General features: G+C 41.5%; 1 protein-coding gene across 3 annotated transcripts in view; it reads left to right on the top strand.

Annotated features, from left to right (window-relative positions):
- Positions 1-23,092, top strand: part of LOC308235437 (uncharacterized protein) — a 56,153-nt gene that overhangs the window by 5,782 nt on the left and 27,279 nt on the right. For 2 of the 3 annotated variants that reach the window (XM_080644243.1, XM_080644244.1), the window contains exons 4-5: positions 17,567-17,640; positions 18,756-22,565. The exons of the other annotated variant lie outside the window; for it this stretch is intronic. In XM_080644243.1, the coding sequence (XP_080500369.1) occupies positions 17,567-17,640; positions 18,756-20,357 (1,676 nt within the window). In that variant the 3' untranslated portion in view covers positions 20,358-22,565. Of the gene's footprint in view, positions 1-17,566; positions 17,641-18,755; positions 22,566-23,092 lie in introns of those variants that run through there. 3 annotated transcript variants of the gene reach the window in all.

Below are 23,092 nucleotides of genomic sequence, written 5' to 3'. Positions count from 1 at the left end.
GGAGCTTCAATCTGCCCACCCAAGATTGGAGGGTTGTTTTCCTTGTCAGGGACATGTAACTCGGTTGCAGGTTCAATCCCCAGCCCCGGTTGGGATTTGGGGAAGGCAATCGAACTGTCTCTCTCACATTGCGCGTGCACAATCTCTCTCTCTTTCTCTCTCTCTCTTCACTCCTCCTCATCTCCTCCCTTCCTTTCGTTCCACTCTCTTTAAAAAAAAAAAATCCATGCCAAAACCGGTTTGGCTCAGTGGATAGAGCGTCAGCCTGCGGACTGAAGGGTCCCGGGTTTGATTCCGGTTAAGGGCATGTACCTGGGTTGCGGGCACATCCCCAGTGGGAGGTGTGCAGGAGGCAGCTGATCGATGTTTCTCTCTCATCGATGTTTCTAGCTCTCTATCCCTCTCCCTTCCTCTCTGTAAAATATCAATAAAATATATTTAAAAAAAAAAAATCCATGGAAAAATTATCCCAATGAGGATTTACAACAACAACAAACAAAAGAAGTAACCAAAGATTGCATAGATGAGTGGAATGTATATCAATGTTTCTCTATCACTCTTTCTCTCCCCCTCAACAATAAATAAAAAATAGAAAAACAATATTAAAAAGAGAATAAGAAAGCCCTGAATGCGAACAGAAAAATGTCAATATCTGTTTCAGGTAGGTGGGAATGAGGAAGCAGATGACATGGGTGAGAGGCCCAAAGGTCCCGGAGGAAGCCAGACCTTCCATTTGGGTTGGGAAGCTGTGTTTCAGTGGGAAGGGTTTTGAGAAGCTCAGGCTTGTCTGTTGCTGTCGTAGAGGGACAGACCGTCTCCATCAGGACCGTTTCATGTGCATCCTCTCCGGACCCTGCTTCTGCCCCCGTGACCGCCATCCTCACATTAGCAGTGAGGCCAGGTCCTCCCCTTGGGCTCTGAGGGCTCCTCTTCCATTGCTTTGGGGGCCTGGGAAAATCTGTGCATGTTCTTGAGGAATTGCATGTTAAGGTTTTTCTGTTGAAATTTTGGTTTTGTCTCCTGAAAGGATTGAGATGGTGGAATTTGGTGGAGAAACTCCAGGAACACAGGGACAGGTGTCCTGTTCTCTGGTTTGTAATTCCTAATGCAATGTAGGCTTCAAACAAGACCCTGCAAAGTTTAGACTCAGGGATTCCATCACAGCACCCGCACCTCCCCAAAATGAGGAAATCTAATTTTCTTTCACTTCAAATCTTCCTTTTCCTGTGTGTTCCACCTGCAGTTTCCTTGTGTGACACTAGTGGAATGTGTTTATTTAACTCACAAAGTTTTAGAATAAGTTACTGCCCTTTGTGGCCTTAGAACATTGCCCATCTGTAGGAGAGTCTCCATGGTTACCTCATTTGTTCTTCACTATCATCTTGTGATTCTCTCTTGTTCAGGCCAAAGTTACCTGTGACAGTGTCATATGTTGTAGAGAGAGCCTGGGAAGGCACATGAGCATTTCTTTAATTATTGTCAGCTGAGGCCAGTGGCATTGGCAGAGCCATGTCCTGGAAACGCCCCGAGCCAGAGGCAGGTATGCTGTCAGGGGGTGGGTTTCATTATCTACGATTAGCCAGGCACAAGGAAGGGATGCAATTATCCGGGCCCAGCCAGGAGTGATGATTACCAAGAAGCCTCAAGAATGAAGAATTACAGCTTTGTCTTTAATGATGATTTCACATAATCTCCTTTGTTTTAAACTCCAGTAAAACTTGCTGGAATCATGCTATATAAAATACACGTGCTGTGCCAGCTCTGGGTCACTTCTCTCCATCAGGCCAGCTGTCCACCTGGCCCCAGCTTTTCCCCTCTGTCTCTGTGTCTGTCTCTTCCTTTCATTTTCTCAATCCCCAGCCACCCCTACTCAGGATTCGTGGTCTGCTCTCTAGCTGGGCTGGACGCGGTGAAAGAGAGAATACTTATTATATATAATATGTGTTTTCACTTTCTGATGAGATATTTGTCATATTGTGGTTTTATATTGTCAATTGCTGATACAACATGTTAGAATGTTCTCTTTGGTAGTGAGTTACAGAAAAATTGGGCACCTCATATTTAGGAAAGTGTTTTGTTCTTCCATTTCAGTTTAGGAAAAAGCAATAATTGTTTTTCTCAATATCTTTCCTCAGTATGTCTCTTAATCATGTTATACTTAACCTGAAATATTCAGTTTAACTTTTCATTTGTTTTGTATTGATTGAAGAGAAATAGAGAATAGTAGAGAGAGAGGGGGGTGGAGAGAGAGAGAAGGAGATAAATATCAATGTGTTATCCCGCTTATTTATGCATTTATTGGTCGATTCTTACATGTGCCCTCATCGCGGATCGAACACACAACCTTGGCAACCTTTCCATGCTGCGACTATGCTCTCAACAACTGAGCTACCTGGCCAGGGCTGAAATGTTATTTTATTTATTTATTTAGATTTGAAATGTTTATTTTAAACATCAGTCATTCTCTGCACACTTTACAAATTTCTTATGGTTCTTTTTTTTTTTTTTTAATAAATGAGGGGCAGTTTTTTTTCTTTTCTTTTTTTTTTTTTCTTTTACTTTAGGATTGATTACACCTATACATTTTGTGTAGGAGTAGCAGAAATAATGACAAAAATTTCTCTTAATTAAATGTTTTTTCATATTTTTATTAGAGAGGAAGAGGAAGGGGAAGAGAGAGAGAAAGACATTGATTTTTGTTGTTTCCCTTATTAATGCATTCATTGCTTAAATTTATTTTGTGCCCTGACCAAGGATTGAAACTGCAACCTTGCTTTATCGGGATGATGCTCTAACCCCGTGGTCGGCAAACTGCGGCTCGCAAGCCACATGCGGCTCTTTGGCCCCTTGAGTGTGGCTCTTCCACAAAATACCACAGCCTAGGCGAGTCTATTTTGAAGAAGTGGCGTTAGAAGAAGTTTAAGTTTAAAAAATTTGGCTCTCAAAAGAAATTTCAACCGTTGTACTGTTGATATTTGGCTCTGTTGACTAATGAGTTTCCCGACCACTGCTCTAACCAATTGAGCTATCGGTCCAGGGCCCCAAAATGCTTCTTTATTAAAATTATACATATATTTTTGAATGATTTGAATTCATTTCCTGTGAATTTTTCCTTCCATGTGACATATGTCATAATGCAAAATGTTTGCTGTTCATGGAGGCACAGTTATAGTTAGAATTTATAGTTATTATAAATTCTTTTCCACTAGTACATGTATTTAGAACTCACAATTTTAGGGAGAAATGTTCTATTCTTGTCTTGCACATTTAAATTCTTTTTTTTTAATTTAACAGAATGGGAGAGGGAGAGAGAGATGGAAACATCAGTGATGAGAGAGAATCATTGATTGTTTGCCTCCTGCACACCCCACTCTGGGGATGGAGCCTGCAACCCAGGTATGTGCCCTGACCGGGAATCGAACCGTCACCTCCTGTTTCATAGGTAAATGCTCTACCACTGAACTACACCTGATTTGCTAGCCCAGTGGTCAGCAAACTCATTAGTCAACAGAGCCAAATATCAACAGTACAACGGTTGAAATTTCTTTTGAGAGCCAAATTTTTTAAACTTAAACTTCTTCTAACGCCACTTCTTCAAAATAGACTCGCCCAGGCCGTGGTGTTTTGTGGAAGAGCCACACTCAAGGGGCCAAAGAGCCGCATGTGGCTCGCGAGCCGCAGTTTGCAGACCACTGTACTAGCCTCATTTTTAAAAATACTCTTTTATCTTTTTGATGTTCTGGTTGGATGTTAATATGCTTCCTTATATACCAAATCTCTGATTTGATTCTCTGCTTCATCTATTCTACTTTATTTCTTTATTTTTTGTTAATCCTTATCCAAGGGTATTGTTCCATTGATTTTTAGAGAGAGTGCAAGGGTATTGGGGAAACAGAAAAAGAAACTCTGATGTGCGACAGACACATCGATTGGTTGCCTCCCATATGAGCCGACCAGGGTGGGAGTTCAAGCCTGCAACCGAGGTACATGCCCTTGACGGGAATCGGACCCAAGATCCTTCATTCCTTGGGTAGATGCTCTATCCACTGAGCCAAATAATTGGGCATTCATCTACTTTAGATTCCCTGCAATATTTAAATTTATTACAATTAGTGTATCCTTCATTTTTGACTGATATTTTTAATGGTTTCCATGTTCTCTTTTATGCTATTGAAGTTTTCATGATGTTTCTTTTTTTTTTTTTAATATATTTTATTAATTTTTTACAGAGAGGAAGGGGGAGGGATAGAGAGTTAGAAACATCGATGAGAGAGAAACATTGATCAGCTGCCTCCTGCACACACCCCACTGGGGATGTGCCCGCAACCAAGGTACATGCCCTTGATCAGAATCGAACCCGGGACCCTTCAGTCCGCAGGCCGACGCTCTATCCACGGAGCCAAACCGGTCAGGGCTCATGATGTTTCTTAGGCGTCATTATAACCATTGCTTTGAACTCTGTATCTGGCAGTTTGCTTGCCTCCATTTCTTCTTCTGGAGATTTCTCCCTTTCTTGCATTTGGGACCCGTTTTTTTGTCTTCCCACTTGTCTGCATCTTTCTGTTTGTGTATTACCTAGAGCTGCGCCATCTGCTGGACTTGGGAGCGTGGCTCAAGTAGGCGTTCTGTAGGGCCCCGTGGCCCGCCCTCCCGAGTCACTCCAGCTAGGTGCTGCAGGCTGGTGCTGTGTGTGGCTTGTGTTTTCTGTCCTGCTGTCCTTGAGCCTTGATTGCTGTTGGCACGTTACTGACGGGATCGACCCCCAGGCAGATTGACTGTGAGGACCCACTGCAGCTTGAGAAGAGAAGCAGCAGTGCTGGGGCCAAGCCCCTGTAACTGAACTTGCTGATGTGGTGCTTGAGTGTCCACCAAGTCTGCCCGTGAGTGTGTCTCCCGTGGAGGTTGGGTTGTAATCCAGGGGGTATGAAGCTAATTAACGAATGGACTGGCTCTGGGGCCGTCAGGAGGTGTGGGCCAAGGTCAGGCACCACCTGTGTCGTCCTGGGGCCACTTGATATGAGCTATAGAGTGACCTGAAAATGGATATTTCTTTTTTTCTTCTTAAATATGTTTTTATTGAATTTAGAGAGAGAGGAAGGGAGAAAGATAGAGAGATAGAAACATCATTGATCAGCTCCCTCCTGCACGCCCCCTACTGTGCATGGAGCCTGCAGTCCAGGCACGTGCCCTGACTGGGAATTGGACCAGCGACCTCTTGTCATGGGTCAGTGCTCCACCACTGAGCCACACCAGCTGGGCAGTGGCTGCTGCTTGTGTTCAGCTTGGCGTTGCCCCGGAGAGGTCCCGCTGTCATCCACAACTAGTTGCCTCCAAAGCCGAGCCTCAAGCCACTTACGTGTGCCATCTGGGGCACCTGAAAGCCAAGTGCTGCTTGTTTGAGGGATTTGGGGAAAGTCTGAAGCATGAGAAAGACGAGGCCGTTTTTATGGAAAAGCCACCAAACATAGCAAAACAGCTCGGGGGCCCCAAGTCGGGTGGACAAGTTCTCCAGCAATCAGTAGGTCAGAGCTACAGCGTTAACCAGGGTGATGGAGACTCACATGGAGGCGCCTGCTGGCTTTGTGGGAAGGTCTCGGAAATGAACAGTGGGCTCTCAGCACTTTTCGCTGACACAAAGCTGCCCTTCCAGCTCTGGCTCTGACGACGGACAGACAACTCAGTTTCTCCCTGTCTGTGCAGCTGATGCCCTGGTGCTAGAGCTCAGAGTCACTGAGTCCAAGAGTAAGTCCATGTGCAGTCCCTTTATTTTATTTTATTTTTCTAAATATATATTTTATTGATTTTTTACAGAGAGGAAGGGAGAGGGATAGAGAGTTAGAAACATCGATGAGAGAGAAACATCGATCAGCTGCCTCCTGCACACTCCCCACCGGGTATGTGCCCGCAACCAAGGTACATGCCCTTGACTGGAATCGAACCCGGGACCCTTGAGTCCGCAGGCCGACGTTCTATCCACTGAGCCAAATCGGTTAGGGCCATGTGCAGGCCCTTTAGGAGGAAATTCTGCCCTAGCGGGTTTGGTTTAATGGATAGAGTATCAGCCAGTGGACTGAAAGGACCCCAGTTCGATTCTGGTCAAGGGCACATGCCCAGGTTGCAGGCTTAATTCCCCAGTGTGGGGCGTGCAGAAAGCAGCCTATTAATGATCCTCTCTCATCATTGATGTTTCCATTTCCCTTCCTCTCCCTTCCTCTATGACATCAATAAAAATATAATAAAAAATAATAAAGTAAACATTAAAAAAAAAGGAGGAAATGCTGTGACCCCAGCACCCCGCAGTCTCACGCAGCCCCCATGCACACAGGTGTTTGAGTGTTTCCTGGGTTGTGATAGTTCCCACATTTAGTTCATGGCCTTTGTGGGTTTTGTTTAGATATGAGGGAAGTGGGTGATAGTTCTCACCTCAGTGCCCCTGGACATTCAGGTCTGAGTCAGCCACGTGTCTGTCCCCATGAACGTCATGGGCGTGTTTGTCTCTGCCCTTACGCTGCTTCGTTCACGGCTCACCTTGCTTCTTCCCCTGCTCAGGCTCTGGAGAATGGATGCTTTGTCCTGTGTCGTTACGGACATTCACTTAATATTGTTTTTTGGATGAATTTCTGTTCTCTTCATGTGAGATAAAAACTTGTTACCATCGCCCTGACCAGTTTGCTCAGTGGATAGAGCGTCGGCCTGCGGACTGGAGGATCCCAGGTTCGATTCCAGTCAAGGGACTGCCTTGGTTGTGGCCACATCCCCAGTAGGAGGTGTGCAGGAGGCAGCTGATCGATGTTTCTCTCTCATCGATGATTCTAGCTCTCTGTCCCTCTTCCTTCCTCTCTATAAAAAAATCGATAAAATAAGCCCTAACCGGTTTGGCTCAGTGGATAGAGCATCGGCCTGTGGACTGAAGGGTCCCAGGTTCGATTCCGGTCAAGGGCATGTACCTTGGTTGCGGGCACATCCCCAGTGGGAGGTGTGCAAGAGGCAGCTGATCAATGTTTCTCTCCCATCGATGTTTCCAACTCTCTATTCCTCTCCCTTCCTCTCTGTAAAAGATCAATAAAATATATTTAAAAAAATTTGTTGCCATCGAAGGTAGTTTTTGAAAAGTTTTATAATTCTTTCTCTTTAGATCTTATTTTTTTATTTTCAATTTTGGTAAAAAACATGTGACTAGAGCTGGCCTATGTGGTTCTGTTGGTTATATCATCGTCTCGTACACTGGAAGGTCACCAGTTCATTTCCGTTCAGGGCACGTACCTAGGTGCGGGATCAGTCTGGGGTTGCTGTGCCTGTACGAGGCAGAGGATCATTGCTTCTCTTTCACATTGATGTTTCATGCTCTCTCTTTCTTCCTTCCTCTATAAAAATCAATAAAGGTTTTTAAAAACATAATAACGTGATTAAAAATCTACCATCTTGCCGAAACCGGTTTGGCTCAGTGGATAGAGCGTCGGCCTGCGGACTGAGGGGTCCCAGGTTCGATTTCGGTCAAGGGCACGTACCTTGGTTGCGGGCACATCCCCACTGGGAGGTGTGCAGGAAGCAGCTGATCGATGTTTCTCTCTCATCGATGTTTCTAGCTCTCTATCCCTCTCCCTTCCTCTCTGTAAAATATCAATAAAATATGTTAAAAAAAATCTACCATCTTTACCATCTGTAACTGTACAGTCCACTGCTATTCAGTATACCCACCTTGTTGTACATTTGATCTCTCAAAACGTCCATCTTGCAGAAATGTCTCAATACGCATTAAAAAACTACTTCCTCATTTGTTTTAAAAGCAAGGCCCGTAACTCCCATTTTTTTCTGAGGTGAACGACATTAGATTACTCAACTAAATGAAACCCTACAGTGTCTCTTTGTCAGTTGTGTGCTTCACTTAAAAAAATGTCCTCAGGGTTTCTCTCTGTTTATCAGTTGATGATCTCTACTTCTGTTTCATGGCAGAATAGTCTTCCATCGTATGTATATAGGACACTTCCTTCATTCATTCAACTGCATGGACCTTAGGGTTGTTTCCACCTATCTCAGGCTTTTGTGAATAACATCATAATGGACACAGATGTGCAAATGTCTCTTGTAGTTTCTCCTGCAAATGTTTTTTTTTTTTTTTTTTTTTTTTTTTTATAAATACCTAGACGGGATGGCTGTATCATGGGATTATTCTGTTTGTAATTTTTTGATATATCTTTTTTAAAAAAATATATTTTATTGATTTTTTACAGAGAGGAAGAGAGAGGGATAGAGAGTTAGAAACATCGATGAGAGAGAGACATCGATCAGTTGCCTCCTGCACGCCCCCCACTGGGGATGTGCCCACAACCCAGGTACATGCCCTTGACCGGAGTTGAACCTGGGACCCTTCAGTCTGCAGGCCGAAGCTCTATCCACTGAGCCAAACCGGTTAGGGCTGTAATTTTTTGACATGCTACTACGTTTTTCATACTGTTGGCACCAATTAATGTTTCATTCAACCATGTATAGGGTCCATTTTCTCAACAGTTTATAAAACACTTGATATACTTTTTCCTTTATTTTTTTTTAATTCTTTATTGTTTAAAGTATTACATATAGTATTCCATATGCCTCCTTTTCCCCACATTGACCTCTCCCCAGCCACCCCCATCCCTCTATACTTTGTTTCTTTGATTCTGGTCATCTTTATTTTTCTGAAGTGACATCTTGTTTTGTTGCTTTTTATGTAAGTTACAAATGTTTATTTATCACATGTGCATGAAAAAATGATAGGAAAACGCTGGCTGGTGTGGTTCAGTGGTTGGGACATCGGCCCAAGCACTAAAGGGTTATGGGTTCGTTCCCTGGCCCCATTGGCACATGTGTGGTGGGCTACTAATCATGTTTCTTTCTCTATCACTCTCCCCCCTCCCTCCCTGCATCCCACTCTCTTTAAAAATTAATGGAGCCCGGTTGGCTCAGTGGATGGAAAATCATCCAGCAGACTGAAGGGACCCGGTTCGATTCTGGTTAAGGGCACATACCTGGGTTGCAGGCTTGATCTCTGGCTCTGGTCAGGGTGCAAGCCAGAGGCAAACAATCGATGAATCTCTCTCACATCGATGTTTCTCTCTCTCTCTCTGTCTCTCCTCCTCTCTTCCACTTTCTTTAAAAATCAGTGGATCCTGGCTGGCGTGGCTCAGTGGTTGAGCGTCAACCCATGAACCAGGAGGTCATGGTTCGATTCCCAGTCGGGGCACATGCCCAGGTTGTGGGCTCGATCCCCAGAGTGGGGCGTGTAAGAGGCAGCCGATCAATGACCACTGTAATCATTGATGTTTCTATCCCTCTCTGTCTCTCCCTTCCTCTTTGAAATCAATAAAACTATATTTAAAGATATGTAAAAATAAAAATTAATGGGAAAAATATCCTTGGCAAGTATTAACCAAAAAAATAAAAGAAAGTCAATGGAAAAATATCCTTGGGTAAGGATAACAACAACAACAAAAAACGGTAAGAAAGCTTCCTGGACCTGAGATCAGATACTTCAAAGAAAATGTCTGTGATGGAGCTTTTCAAAGAACACTTTTAGCCAGGCCCCTGTGGTTGGGTGTTGACCTTATGAATCAGGAGGTTACAGTTGGATTCCTGGTCGGGGCACATGCAGTGTGGTGTGCTAGATCCTCAGTGTGAGGCATAGAGGAGGCAGCCAATCGATGATTCTCACTCATCATTGATGTTTCTATCCTTTCATCTCTGGAATCATTAAAAATATATTTTCAAAACAAAATAATGACCACTTTTAGATGTACAGCAAAATGGTGTAGAGGTGATGACAATTCCCACATGCATCCTGCATAGCCTGCCCCTTCTCTATGTTTTCTATCAGTGGTTATATTGATTATATATAGGAAGCTACATTGGCACATTATTATCACTCAAAGTTATAGTTTACCTTAGGGTTCACTGCTGGTTTGTACACTCTAAGGATTAGGAAAAGTTTATGATGACACATTTCCAAAATGATAGTGTACAGATTAGCTTCTAGGATCTTAACGATTCTCTCTCCTCTGCCTATTCTTCCCTATTTTCCCGACACTCTAGCAATCATTGATTGGTCTACTGAGTTCGTCATTTCCTTTTCTGAAATGTCATATAGTTATTATATAATATGTCGCCTTTCCAAATTGGATTTTTTTATTTTTTGTACTGTTTTTTTGAGAGAGAGTAACATCAATTTGTTGTCCCACTTATGTTTGCATTTATTTATGATTGATTCTTGTACGTGCCCTGATCCAGGATCGAATCCCCATCCATGCCATATCTGGGCGGTGCTGTAACCAATTCAGCTACCTGGCCACGCAGATTGGATTCTTTCACTTAATTCTATGTATCTAAGTTTCTATCCTCTCTCTTCATGTTTGGTATATTATTTCTTTATAGTGCTGAACAATTTTCTATTGTATATACCTCAGTTTAATTATCCATTCATTTGTTGACACCTTTGTTGCTTCCATTTTTTTTGAAATTATGAACAAAGATGCTATAAAGACCACCTTGTAGGCTGTTGTGGAGATAATATGTTTACCTGTGTGTGGATAAATACTAAGGAGCACAATTAATGCTTCATATGGTATGGGTATGTTTAGTTTTGTAAAAACCTCCAGACTATCTTCCCAAGTGACTATAGCATTTGGCACTTTCACCAGCAATAAATGCGCATTCTAGTTGTTCCCCATCCACAAAAGCATTTGGTGGGGTCAGTCTTCTGGATTCTGACCTGTTCGGCGGTGGTTTCGTGTTGCTTAACTGTGCTGTTTGTTACTTCTCATTGCGTTAATGTGCATTTACTTAGTGACATAAGTTGTGAAGAATCTTTTTAATATGTTTTTTTATCGATTTCACAGACAGGAAGCTAGAGGGAGAGAGAGATAGAAACATTCATGAGGAAGAAACATCAACTGGCTGCCTCAGGCACACCCCCTAAAGGGATCAAGCTCACAATCCAGGCACGTGCCCTGACTGGGAATCGAATCAGTAACGTTCGGTGAATGACAGATGCTGAACCAAGTGAGCCACACTGGCCAGGGAGAGTTGGAAGACTTCTTTATATGTTTTGCATAATAGTTTTGTACACATTGTCTTTTACAAAAAGTTTTTCTCCACCTGTGGCTTCGGTTTTTTTCTCATGTTGAACATAACTTTTTTTCTCCTTAATGTTTCAGTTGGTAGATTGGGAGTTTCAATTTTAATAGAATCAATTAAAAAACAAACTTAAGAATTTGGCTTTCAAAAATTTGAAGTGTACTAGTATAACATTAAGTTCCTTTGATATTTAATAATATATATGTTATATTTGTAGCTATGTGTCATCCCTGGAATAATCACAATGTCTTGGAGGTGATGTGATCTAAATTTTGTAACGTTATATCTTACAAAATATCATAACCAAAAGGAAGTCTATTCATTTAGTTTAAATTGTACAGCACCATTAGATCTTACTAGTATTGTTGTGACCTTATACTGTTTGTTTTGGGTAGAACAACTCCCTTGAGTATTTTTGCATTGGAGGTTTTCTGGTGACTAAATCCCTTAGCTTGTGTATATATGGGAAAGTCTTTCTCAGTCATATTTAAAGGAAATTACTGCTGGGTATTTTATTCTTGTCCGGTAATTTCTTTTTTTTAGTCATTTGAATACTTGGTTCCACTCTCTTCTGGCTTGGAGAGTTTCTGCTGAGAAGTGGGAGGATATTCTGATGGGTTTTCCTTTGTAGGTTACTTCCTTCTTTTCCCTGACTGCTTTGAGAATTCTTTTTTATGTCATTCTTTTTTGACAGTTTTAATACAAGGTACCTTGGAGAGGGCCTCATTGGATTGAGTTGAGTAGGTGTTCTATGTCCTTCTTGAGTTTGAGGATCTAGTTCTTTACATAGGTTTGCGAAGTCCTCATCCACCATTTGTTTGATTAGGCTTTTCGTTCCCTTCTTCCTCTGAGTATGCCTATAATCTATATATATAAAAGCCTAAGCGACCATCGCAACCGAACGGATGACTGAACAGGCTGCGTGGGGCAACCAGGCTGGCAGGGGGGTCAGTGAGTAGCGACCAAATGACCGACCAGCAGGCTGCATGGGGTGAACAGGCTGGCAGGGGTGTCAGTGAGGAGCGACCAAATGACCGTGCAGCAGACTACGTGGGGCGACCAGGCCAGCATGGGCGGGGGGGGGGGGCGCGGCGCAGTGAGGGGCATTCAGCCTGGCAGAAGGGGGAAGTAAGGGATGACCAGGCTGGCAGGGGGCAGTTGGGGGTGACCAGGTTGGCATGGGGGGCAGTAAGGGGTGACCAGGCTGTTGGGGCACTTAGGGGCAACCAGACCGGCAGTGGGGGGGGGGGCCGTTGGGGGTGACTAGGCTGGCAGGGGGGGCACTTGGGTTGACCAGGCCAACAGGGGAGGCAGTTAGGGGCAATCAGGCAGGCAGGCAAGTGAGCAGTTAGGAGCCAGTGGTCCCGGATTGTGAGAGGGATGACCGACTGCCGGTTTAGGCCTGATCCCCAGCATCGGACCTAAATCACTATCTTAATATCTCTTGTTGGGGTTCAAGAATTTAAACAACCAGGATCGGGCCTAAACCAGGAGTCGGACATCCCCCGAGGGGTCCCAGATTGGAGAGGGTGCAGGCTGGGCTGAGGAGACACCCCCTCCGTGCACGGATTTTGTGTACCTGGCCTCTAGTTCTTATATATGAGCCTTTTCTGATGGAATCAGATAGTTCTCATACATCCCATTCTTCCTTTTCATGCTTAGGTCTCTTCTTTCTTTGCTCCATCTGTTCAGCTCTGTTTCCTAGTCTCGGTAATTCACCCCTACTCTCTTCAATTGCATACTTTGTTTCCAAGAGTTCTGATTGGTTCTTTTTGAAAGTTTCAATCTATTAGGTAAAGTACTAGTTTTGTTCATTAATTTGTTTTCTGAGTGAATTGAATTGCTGGTATTTTATTGCATCTTATTGAGTGTTTTCAGAACTGTAATCTTGAATTCTGTGTCATTTCTATCACATATTTCCATGTGCTGCAGCTTGTTCTCTGGAGATTTTGTATTTTCTTTCTGAGCTTTCTCTACATCTTGGTTACTAATGCAATTTGTTAGTCTCTACTGTCTAGGCATTTATTGTTGACCTTTCTTTAGCATCTTTCTCTGAAGAGGACTTTTTACTATTTTACAGCAGGTGGCGCTGAATAACAAGATTATTAACTGTGAATTCATAGAGCTGACTACAGTCTTGCTGCTTGGGTGGGTGTTTATTTTGCCCTTATTGTAATGGTGACCCCAGACCTCTGTGGGTCCCCCCACAGACCTCACCTGGTTATCCATCACAGAAGTCAACAGCGATTCTATTACACTAGCTGTGTGCTGATACTGTGCTCTTTGATCCAGGGCAAATGGAAGCGAGTTTTGGGAATCTGAGGGAAGGTAGGGCTCTGTGGCTACATTGCTTTGTTTGAATCACCCTTGCCCCTCAGCAGACAGTCATGGCAGAACCCCTATGCTGTGTCCTTGCCCAGGCATCTCTGCTGGCTCAGCTGCTATTCTCACTGCTCACCCGCTGGAGAGCCCACTGAGACTCTCTGTTCTGCCCCATGGGAACAACTAATACTACCAGCTTCCCTCCCTCTCTGGATGGAGGTGGTCGCCAGCTCCTGCTGCAGGGCTGTGTCCATGCCATCTGGCCTCTCCTCCCTTCTTCCCCTTCTATTCCTGGTTGCCCACCTCTAGATGTTTCAATTTGGTGGTTCCTCAGCCAGGCTTCTATATTGAGCAGGGAATTCCTTGTTCAGATCTAGTTGATTAACTTGTTCTAGTTGCAGGAGGACAAATCTGGGTGATCTCTCTAGCCTCCATTTTTCTGACGTTGCTCCCCATGTCTTCAACTCTTAACTTCTTATATGTTATCACACGTTTTCACTATTCTGTATTTATGTCACTCCACTTGGTGTGCAAAGTGGTCGATTTGTTAGTGTCCCATGTGGGCTTCCCTCCATCAAAATCTTCAATGTGCTATGCAAGTGTTTTTTTTCTTCAGCTTGGTCATATCTCTCATTGATAATTCTGTTATATTTTTATATTGGTGCATTTTTTTTAGCTTCCCTTTTATGTTTGGTTTATTTCATAGATATTTTTATGTTTGGATGATGTTTTTTCGTTTTTCTCAATATCTTATTATCTCTTGTTGGGGCTCAGGAATTTAAACAACCAAGCTTTATGAACTTCCTTTTTGTAAGAGAAAATAAATAAGATCACCTGTGGTAGAAATTCTAATTTCTGTCAAAATTGTTTGGGGGCAGCGTGTAAGTTCCAAGTTTAAATAATTTTCTATTTCTTCCTCAGAACCCAAAATATCTTTTTGTTCTTGATAACTGTCTTCAGTATTGCAGTCTCTGTAGTGTTTGAACAATTACCCACCTGTTCTTTATTCTTTTTCTTTTTAAATTTAATTTAATAAATCTTTATTGTTCAGATTATTACAATTGTTCCTCTTTTTTCCCCCATAGCTCCCCTCCACCTGGTTCCCACCCCACCCTCTATCCTTACCTCCCCCCATTGTCCTCATCCATAAGTGTACGATTTTTGTCCAGTCTCTTCCCATACCCCTCACACTCCTTTCCCTCCGAGAATTGTCAGTCCACTCCCTTTCTATGCCCCTGATTCTATTATATTCACCAGTTTATTCTGTTCATCAGATTTTTTATTCACTTGATTTTTAGATTCACTTGTTGATAGATATATATTTGTTGTTCATAATTTTTATCTTTACCTTTTTCTTCTTCCTCTTCTTAAAGAATACCTTTCAGCATTTAATATAATACTGGTTTGGTGGTGATGAACTCCTTCAGCTTTTCCTTATCTGTGAAGCTCTTTATCTGACCTTCAATTCTGAATGATAGCTTTGCTGGGTAGAGTAATCTTGGTTGTAGGTTCTTGCTATTCATCACTTTGACTATTTCTTGCTACTCCTATCTGGCCTGCATAGTTTCTGTTGAGAAATCAGCTGACAGTCGTATGGGTGCTCCCTTGTAGGTAACTAACTGTTTTTCTCTTGCTGCTTTGAATATTCTCTCTTTGTCTTTTGCTCTTGGCATTTTAATTATGATGTGTCTTGATGTGGTCCTCTTTGGATTCCTTTTGTTTGGGGTTCTGTGCGCTTCCTGGACTTGTAAGTCTATTTCTTTCACCAGGTGGGGGAAGTTTTCGGTCATTATTTCTTCAAATAGGTTTTCAGTATCTTGCTCTCTCTCTTCTTCTGGCACCCCCATAATTCGGATGTTGGTACGCTTGAGGTTGTCCCAGAGGCTCCTTACACTATCTTCAACTTTTGGATTCTTTTTTCTTTTTGCTTTTCCGGTTGACTGTTTTTTGCTTCTTTGCATTTCAAATCTTTGACTTGATTCTTGCGTTCCTCTCGTCTGCTGTTGGGTCTCTGTATAATATTTTTTATTTCAGTCAGTGTATGTTTAATTTCGAGTTGGTCCTTTTTCATATTCTCGAGGATCTCACTAAATTTATCGCCTTTTCTAGGAAATTCTTGAAAAACCTTATAACCGTGGTTTTGAACTCTATATCCAGTCATTTGCTTTCCTCCATTTCTTTCATTTGTGATCTGTTTCTTTGTCTCCGCATTTTTGCTGCTTCCCTGAGTTGGTAGAGTAGCTTTGTGTGCTAGGTGTCCTATAGGGCCTAGTGGCTCAGCCTCCCTAGTTACCTGAGGTGGACACTCTTGGTGCCCCCCTTTGTGGACTGTGTGCACAATCTTGTTATAGTTAAGTCTTGATTGTTGTTGGTATCACTGGGAGGACTTGACCTCTGTGCAGGCCAGTTGGCTGTGAGGATCAGCTGTGTCTACGCTGGGAGAACTTCTGTGATAGAGACACCCTTATGAGACAAGACTTGCAAAATTGCAGAAGCTTCTGTGCTCAGCTTGGATGGGGCTGAGTCTCAGGGCGGAGCAGACAGCCTTGGCTTCCTGTCAGCCCTGCCCTATGAGGCCCCTGGGTCTCAATGTCACTCGGTAATCGCTGCAAGCACCTCTGAGAGAAAGCCGCCCTTGAGTTTCGCCTGCTGCCAGACAGTCCAGTTTCTCCCTGAATGAGTCTGGGTTCCCAGAGTCGCGCCCAGAACTGGAGTTCAGAGCCGTAGGGAGCTTCCGTCTCCCTCCCGCTTGAGAAAGCCAGCCTTGCACTCAGCAGTCAGTCCTCTATGCGTGCGTGCGCCTCCGGACCTCTGCCTTCCGTAGTTCCCCTGAGTCTCAGTGTGCTTTTCTCTTTTCCTGATAGTCCAGATTCCCCCTGAATGAGTCTGAGTTCCCAGAGTCTCACCTGGAACTGGAGTTCAGTGCAGTCGGGAGCTTCCGTCTCCCTCCCGCTTGAGAAAGCCAGCCATGCACTCAGCTGCCCGTCTTCTTTGCGCACGCATCTCTGTACTTCAGCCCTTTGCAGCTCCTCTGAGTCTCAATGTGCTTTTCTCTTTCCTTCTAGTTGAAGAATTTCCACTCAGCCAGCTTTCCTGTGGTTCTGGATGGTGTCCGTTTTGTTTTTTAGTTGTAGTTTTTGAAATCGTTGTGCGAAGCAGCCGTTTAGGTGTTTACCTATGCCGCCTTCTTGGTTTCTCCTTCTTTTTTCTTTTTTACTTCTTAATTAATTTCAAAGAGGAAGGGAGCGAGAAAGAGAGAAACATCAACAATGAGTGAGAATTATTTATTTTTAATAATTCTTTATTGTTAAAGTTATGACATATGTCCCCCAGAGAGAGAATTACTGATCGGATGCCTTCTGTCCCCCAACACTGGGGATTGAGCCCACAACCAACGCATTTGCCCTGACCAGGAATTGAACTGTGACACTCTGGTTCATAAGTTGATGCACAGCCACTGAACCATGTAGGCCAGGAACCCACTTTTTCTTTTCAGTAATCATTACAATGCATTCACCATGTACCAGTAATGCTATTAGTTTAGCAATCTGTATCATGCAAAACAGAAACACGTTCTTCAAGATACTGCAAAACCACAAGATCATTGCACACACACAGTACCCTTATCTCTATCTCCTCAGAGAAGAAACTGGGAAGTGGGAGTTTTCTTGTGATACTGCCAATGTTTGCTAGGGTGTTTTCAAGTATTGTTTTCAAATGTAAGTAACTTTTTAACCCTCTTTGATGTGACTTTTCCTTATTGTACTTTTCTTGGTCTTGCTCTGAACATTTAACTTAATTTTGGAGTACTCAAAAATGGCATTTGGCCCTGGCCGACTTGACTCAGTGGATAGAGCGTCAGCCTGAGGACTGATAGGTCCCGGGGTCTATTCCAGCCAGGGGGCACATGATTGGGTTGTGGGCTCGATCCCCAGTAGGGGCTGTGCAGGAGGCAGCCGGTCGATGATTCTCTCTCATCATTGATGTTTCTATCTCTCTCTCTTTCTCCCTTCCTCTCTGAAATCAATAAAGAAATATATATATTTTTAAAAATGTCATTTGGTCAGTAATTCCTCGTACGTTCAGTGTGCATTCCTCTGCATGTCATAACTGTGAAACTTTATTTCATATCTTTCAGCTATCTTATCTGAAGACAACCAGGCCATTCTGCAAAAGCCAAAAATGAGAGATTTATTCCCTACAATAATACTGGTAAGATATGGAAGGTATGGCTTTGATAATGTACATTTAGTGAAAACCTTGGAATTTGAGGAGGAGTGTAAATGAGAAAAAAGTATTTTAACCTGGTCAGAAGTAACCTGGTACAGTTATTTATAATAAAATCATTATCACTTAATGAGGTCAAAAGTATTACACATTTGGTAATACTCCCAATTTAAATTAGTTATATATTTTTTATTTATTTATTTTTAAAGTTTATTCTTTTTTTAAAAAATATATTTTATTGATTTTTTTACAGAGAGGAAGGGAAAGGGATAGAGAGTTAGAAACATCGATGAGAGAGAAACATCGACCAGCTGCCTCCTGCACACTTCCCACTGGGGGATGTGCCCGCAACCAAGGTACGTGCCCTTGACCGGAATCAAACCTGGGACCCTTCAGTCCACAGGCTGACGCTCTGTCCACTGAGCCAAACCGGTTTCAGCTAAATTAGTTATATTTTTAAATTAATGTGTTTCTATATGTGAAGACCAAATATAATTTTTTTAATATTATACATTCTTAGAATGAAAATACTGAAAATCTATGAATTTACAATCTATACTGTAAATGTAAGAATTAATACAGTGTAGTGTGGGGTAAAATTTTCAATCTTTTCTAGAATATAGTGATTTATAATGCACATACAAAATTTAACTGCAATTAGTTTGTTGACTTCTGTATTAAGATATCATATACTTCTATTGAGAAACAATGTTTTTGATACAAATGTCTATAATTTTTATAAACTTAGGACTCTTTTTTTAAATATGACTTTATCAACTTTAAGAGAGGAAGGAAAAGGAGAGAGAGAGAGAAATATCAATGATGAGAGAGAATCATTGGTTGGTTGCCTGTTGCACACTCCCCACTGGGGATCAAGGCCACAGCTCAGGCATGTGCCCTGACTAGGAATCAAACTGTGACCTCCTTGTTCATGGTTTGTTGCTCAACCCCTGTGTCACACCAGCCTGGAAGGAGTGTTTTTGTTATACACCATCATGGTTTAATAGTTATCACAGAATAGTTATTTGAAAAAAAAAGAGTACATGTTTAATGAAATTATAGCTGTCACTAAAGGCCTTTCCATCTTCAATGATTACCAGAATATATGCAATGAAGACAGAATTTATCAATGCAAGGAACATTTGAAAAATTTTAACCAAGGGTCAAATTCTAATATACATCAGAAAATTCAGCTTCCAGAGAACCATTATAAAGGTGGAAAAGTCTTTGACCAAATGTCAAATCAATGTATACTTCAGTTTATTCATACTGTTGCAGAAACAAACAAACGAAATAAATGTGACACACCTTTGAAACCATCTTCAAATCATACTGAACGAGATAATATTCATACCAGAGAGAAAGCTTACAAATTTAATTCGTGTGCAAGACTGTTCAGTCAAGTACTCAATCTAAATAAACTTAAGAAAATTTGTACTGGAGAAAAACATTATAAATGTAAAGAATGTGGTAAATCATTTAATTTTCTTTCAAATATTCGTGAACATGAGAGAATTCATACTGGAGAGAAGCCTTATAAATGTAGAGAATGTGGTAAATCCTTCAGCCGGTCCTCAGCCTTTATTTATCATAAGAGAATTCATACCGGAGAGAAGCCATATAAATGTAGAGAATGTGGCAAAGCCTTCAGGAGCTCTACAACTCTTTCTGGCCATCTGATAACTCATACTGGACAGAAACCATATAAATGTGGAGAGTGTGGCAAAGCCTTCAGTAGGTCCTCGAAGTGTCGTCGTCATCAGAGTGTTCATACCAGAGAGAAGCCTTATAAATATAGAGAATGTGGTAAAGCCTTCACTGCGGCCTCAAGCCTTGCTTATCATCAGAGAGTGCATACTGGAGAGAAGCCCTATAAATGTGGAGAATGTGGCAAAGACTTCAGTGCGGCATCAACACTTACTTTTCATCAGAGAGTTCATACCGGAGAGAAGCCTTATAAATGTAGAGAATGTAGCAAAGCCTTTACCAGATCCTCATCTCTTACTTATCATCAGAGAGTTCATACTGGAGAGAAGCCTTATAAATGTGGAGAATGTGGCAAAGCCTTCAGGAGGTCCTCAAGGTGTAGTCTTCATCAGAGTAGTCACAGTGGAGAGAATCCTTATAAATGTAGTGAATGTGGCAAAGCCTTCAGTAATTCCTCAAACCTTAATCGACATCAGAAACTTCATACTGGAGAGAAGCCCTATAAATGTAGAGAATGTGGCAAAGCCTTTGTTGTGGCAACTAACCTTACTTATCATCAGAGAGTTCATACTGGAGAAAAGCCCTATAAATGTAGAGAATGTGGCAAAGCCTTCAACAGGTCCTCAACCCTTACTGTACATCAGAGAGTTCATACTGGAGAGAAGCCTTATGAATGTAGACAGTGTGGCAAAGCCTTTAGTAAGTCCTCAAACCTTAGTAAGCATCAGAGAGTTCATACTGGAGAGAAGCCTTATAAATGTAGAGAATGTGGCAAAGCCTTCAGTGGGACAACAAATCTTACTTATCATCAGAGAGTTCATACTGGAGAGAAACCCTATAAATGTAGAGAATGTGGCAAAGCTTTTACTAGGTCCTCGAGTCTTTCTTATCACCAGAGAGTTCATAATATAGAGAAGCCTTATAAATGTAGAGAATGTGGCAAAGCCTTTAACCAGTGTACTTGTCCTATTGTACAGCAAAGTGTACATACTTGAGATAAGCCTTAGAGTTACAAGGAGTGCCATTAGTACTTTAACAGCAGTGAGGACTTACTCAGCACCATAGAATTTATACTGGGATGAAGCCTTATGAATTTGAGAAATGTGGAAAAGCCTTTAAAGATTTTCTTGATTTACTGTACATGAGAGACTTCATAGTGGAGAGAAATCTTACAGATTTAAGGAGTGTGGAAATCCTTTTCTTGTCAGTGTCATCTTATTGAACATCAGATAATTCATTGTGAAGGGAAGCCTTACAAATGTGAAGAATTAGGCACATTTTTAAATGACCATTGGTGTCTTTCTCAACACAATACAATTCATACTGAAGAGAAGACCTATAAATATAGTGAGTTTGTCAAAGTCTTTAATCAGGACTGGTGTCTCACTCAACAAAAAATAATGGAGTGAAATGTTACCAAAGGAGAATGTGGCAAAGCTTTTAACCTGTACTCAAACTTACTTGTAATTGGAGGGAATCATTCTAAATAGAAACAGTAAAAATATAAAGAATTTGCCCAAAGATTTAACCAATGTTCTAATTTCATTGAGTATGATCAAATTAAGCTTTATAAATTGTATAAATTATTGCTGGAGTGAAGCCCAGCAAATATAAAGAATGTGGCAAAGTTTCACTCGGTACATGAACCATATTTGAGATCAGAATTCATACTCGGGAGAAACAATGAAAATGTAAACAATGTCCAAAAGTCTTTATTCCACATTCATAATTTATTCCTCACATTGAAATTCCTAGATGAGGGAAACCCTAAAACCAAAGAATGTGGGAAACCCTGTAGCTGGACCTGCAGTCTCAGTCAATATCAGGGATTGCAATTTGGACTTAATTCTATGTTCATGATATAGGACGAAAGACGTTTGTTAAAAAAAAAAATATGCTTCTCAAAAGCCTAAAAACATTTCCAAAGTATGTATTTGAAATTGAATTTTAAAATATCACAGAATTCATACTAGATGAATAGTCAATGCTTTTCAAGTATTACTCTAAATCAGAATACTTATAGAGAATAATCCAGTGTTTAAATGAACATAAGTAATTTTTAGTATGCTTGAATATATTAAAAGAAGCAATGTTTCCGTGAGTATAATTACTTAACAGTGTTGTCTATTTTTTATTGACATTATTTGAGATATCTTGAAAAGGAAATATTAATGTGATTCTGCTCCCATAGCACTGATGCTGTCATGTTTTATTCCTGGTGTATGTGTGAAATCATGGGGTTGTTACTGCCTTAAAGACCTGTGAGCTCTTGTCTATTGCGTGGGTTTCACTGATGTATACTTTTCCATGGAATATTGCACATATTGTAAGGCACACTGCTGCTTGAAGGCCATCTAAATGGAGATTGTGGTTGACTTAGAATGTTGTTTTATGTCATCACATAGGGCATTATAAACTTTGACTAAATTTGCCAATTGCACTTTCAGAAAAATACGGTGGCAGTTCAGTAAAATCCTGATGTATCTTCATAGTAGCCATAGGTAGAAGTGATGAACATTGGTTGATGTGGTGAAATAAAGAAGATATGAGGCATATCTGAGAACGTATAAGGCAACTCATCCCTAAGTGCATAAAATTATTGTACATCTATGTTTTCTAATTGATTAGCCTCTATTCAAAAGACCAAATGAAGCACAGTTATTACATTATTATATCAGAATGCCATGACCTTCCCGGCGAGTTCAGTATGACTTGAAGGAGGGCCGACGACACAATAAATACACTATACAAATATATGAATTTATCCACAACCCTCAGCCAATGTAAATGTGATACAACAGGGCAACACACCCATTTTTTTAATAGGCATGACCCAGAAGAGGCACATAACATTTGAACTGACATCCCATTTTCTAGAACTTTGTCATACCTGGCTGTAAAGGAGTTTGGGAAATGTAGTCTTCTGCTAAGAGGTAATGCGTCCAGCCAAAAAATCAGGTGTTCCGTTATTAAAGGAAGGAGGGGAAAATGAAAATCTGTCACTGAATCAGATTCCTTCATAAAAATAATGATTTCTTGTTTTATTTGAAAAAATTAGTACTTGCTCCTTGTCTTAAGACAGATATTGGCCTTCAATATGAAGGAGGAAGTAATGATACTTGCTGCCCATGTAATTATAAACACCTCTGTAAAGTCTGTAATTTAATGTCTGCTCTGTAATAAAAGTGACAGTTTGTACGGCATTATTCAACTCTAAATATATATAAATTTAAAAGGCATTTGGGGGGCCAGGTGGAAACTCTTTTGTGAAGAACACCGAGAACGGGTCCTGCCGGCTTTTAATTCAGTTTGAATACACATTTCCCCTTTAGTAAGGCATACAGGTAGATCAAAGGTAAAGTTTGGTATACAATGTAATGATTATCTGGTCAGCCCTAATCAGTTTGGCTCAGTGGATAGAGCATCGGCCTGTGGACTGAAAGGTCCCAGATTTGATTCTGGTCAAGGGTATGTCCCTTGGTTGCGGGCACATCCCCAGTAGGAGGTGTGCAGGAGGCAGCTGATCGATGTTTCTCTCTCATCGATGTTTCTAACTATCCCTCTCCCTTGCTCTCTGTAAAAAAATCAATAAAATATATTTTTAAAAAAAAGATTATCAGGTCAGGAAATAGCCTGGAGTGATTGCAATCACAGCAGGGCAAACTTGTGCTGATATTCAGCCCTGCTGAATATCAAAGTCCATTGACCTTCCAATGTCTCTTTTGCACTT

This window comes from Plecotus auritus (genome assembly GCF_963455305.1).
Source record: "Plecotus auritus genome assembly, chromosome: 10".
Taxonomy (NCBI): Eukaryota; Metazoa; Chordata; class Mammalia; order Chiroptera; family Vespertilionidae; genus Plecotus; species Plecotus auritus.
Note: the sequence above shows the minus strand (reverse complement) of the source record. Positions and strands in the feature narration are given on the sequence as shown.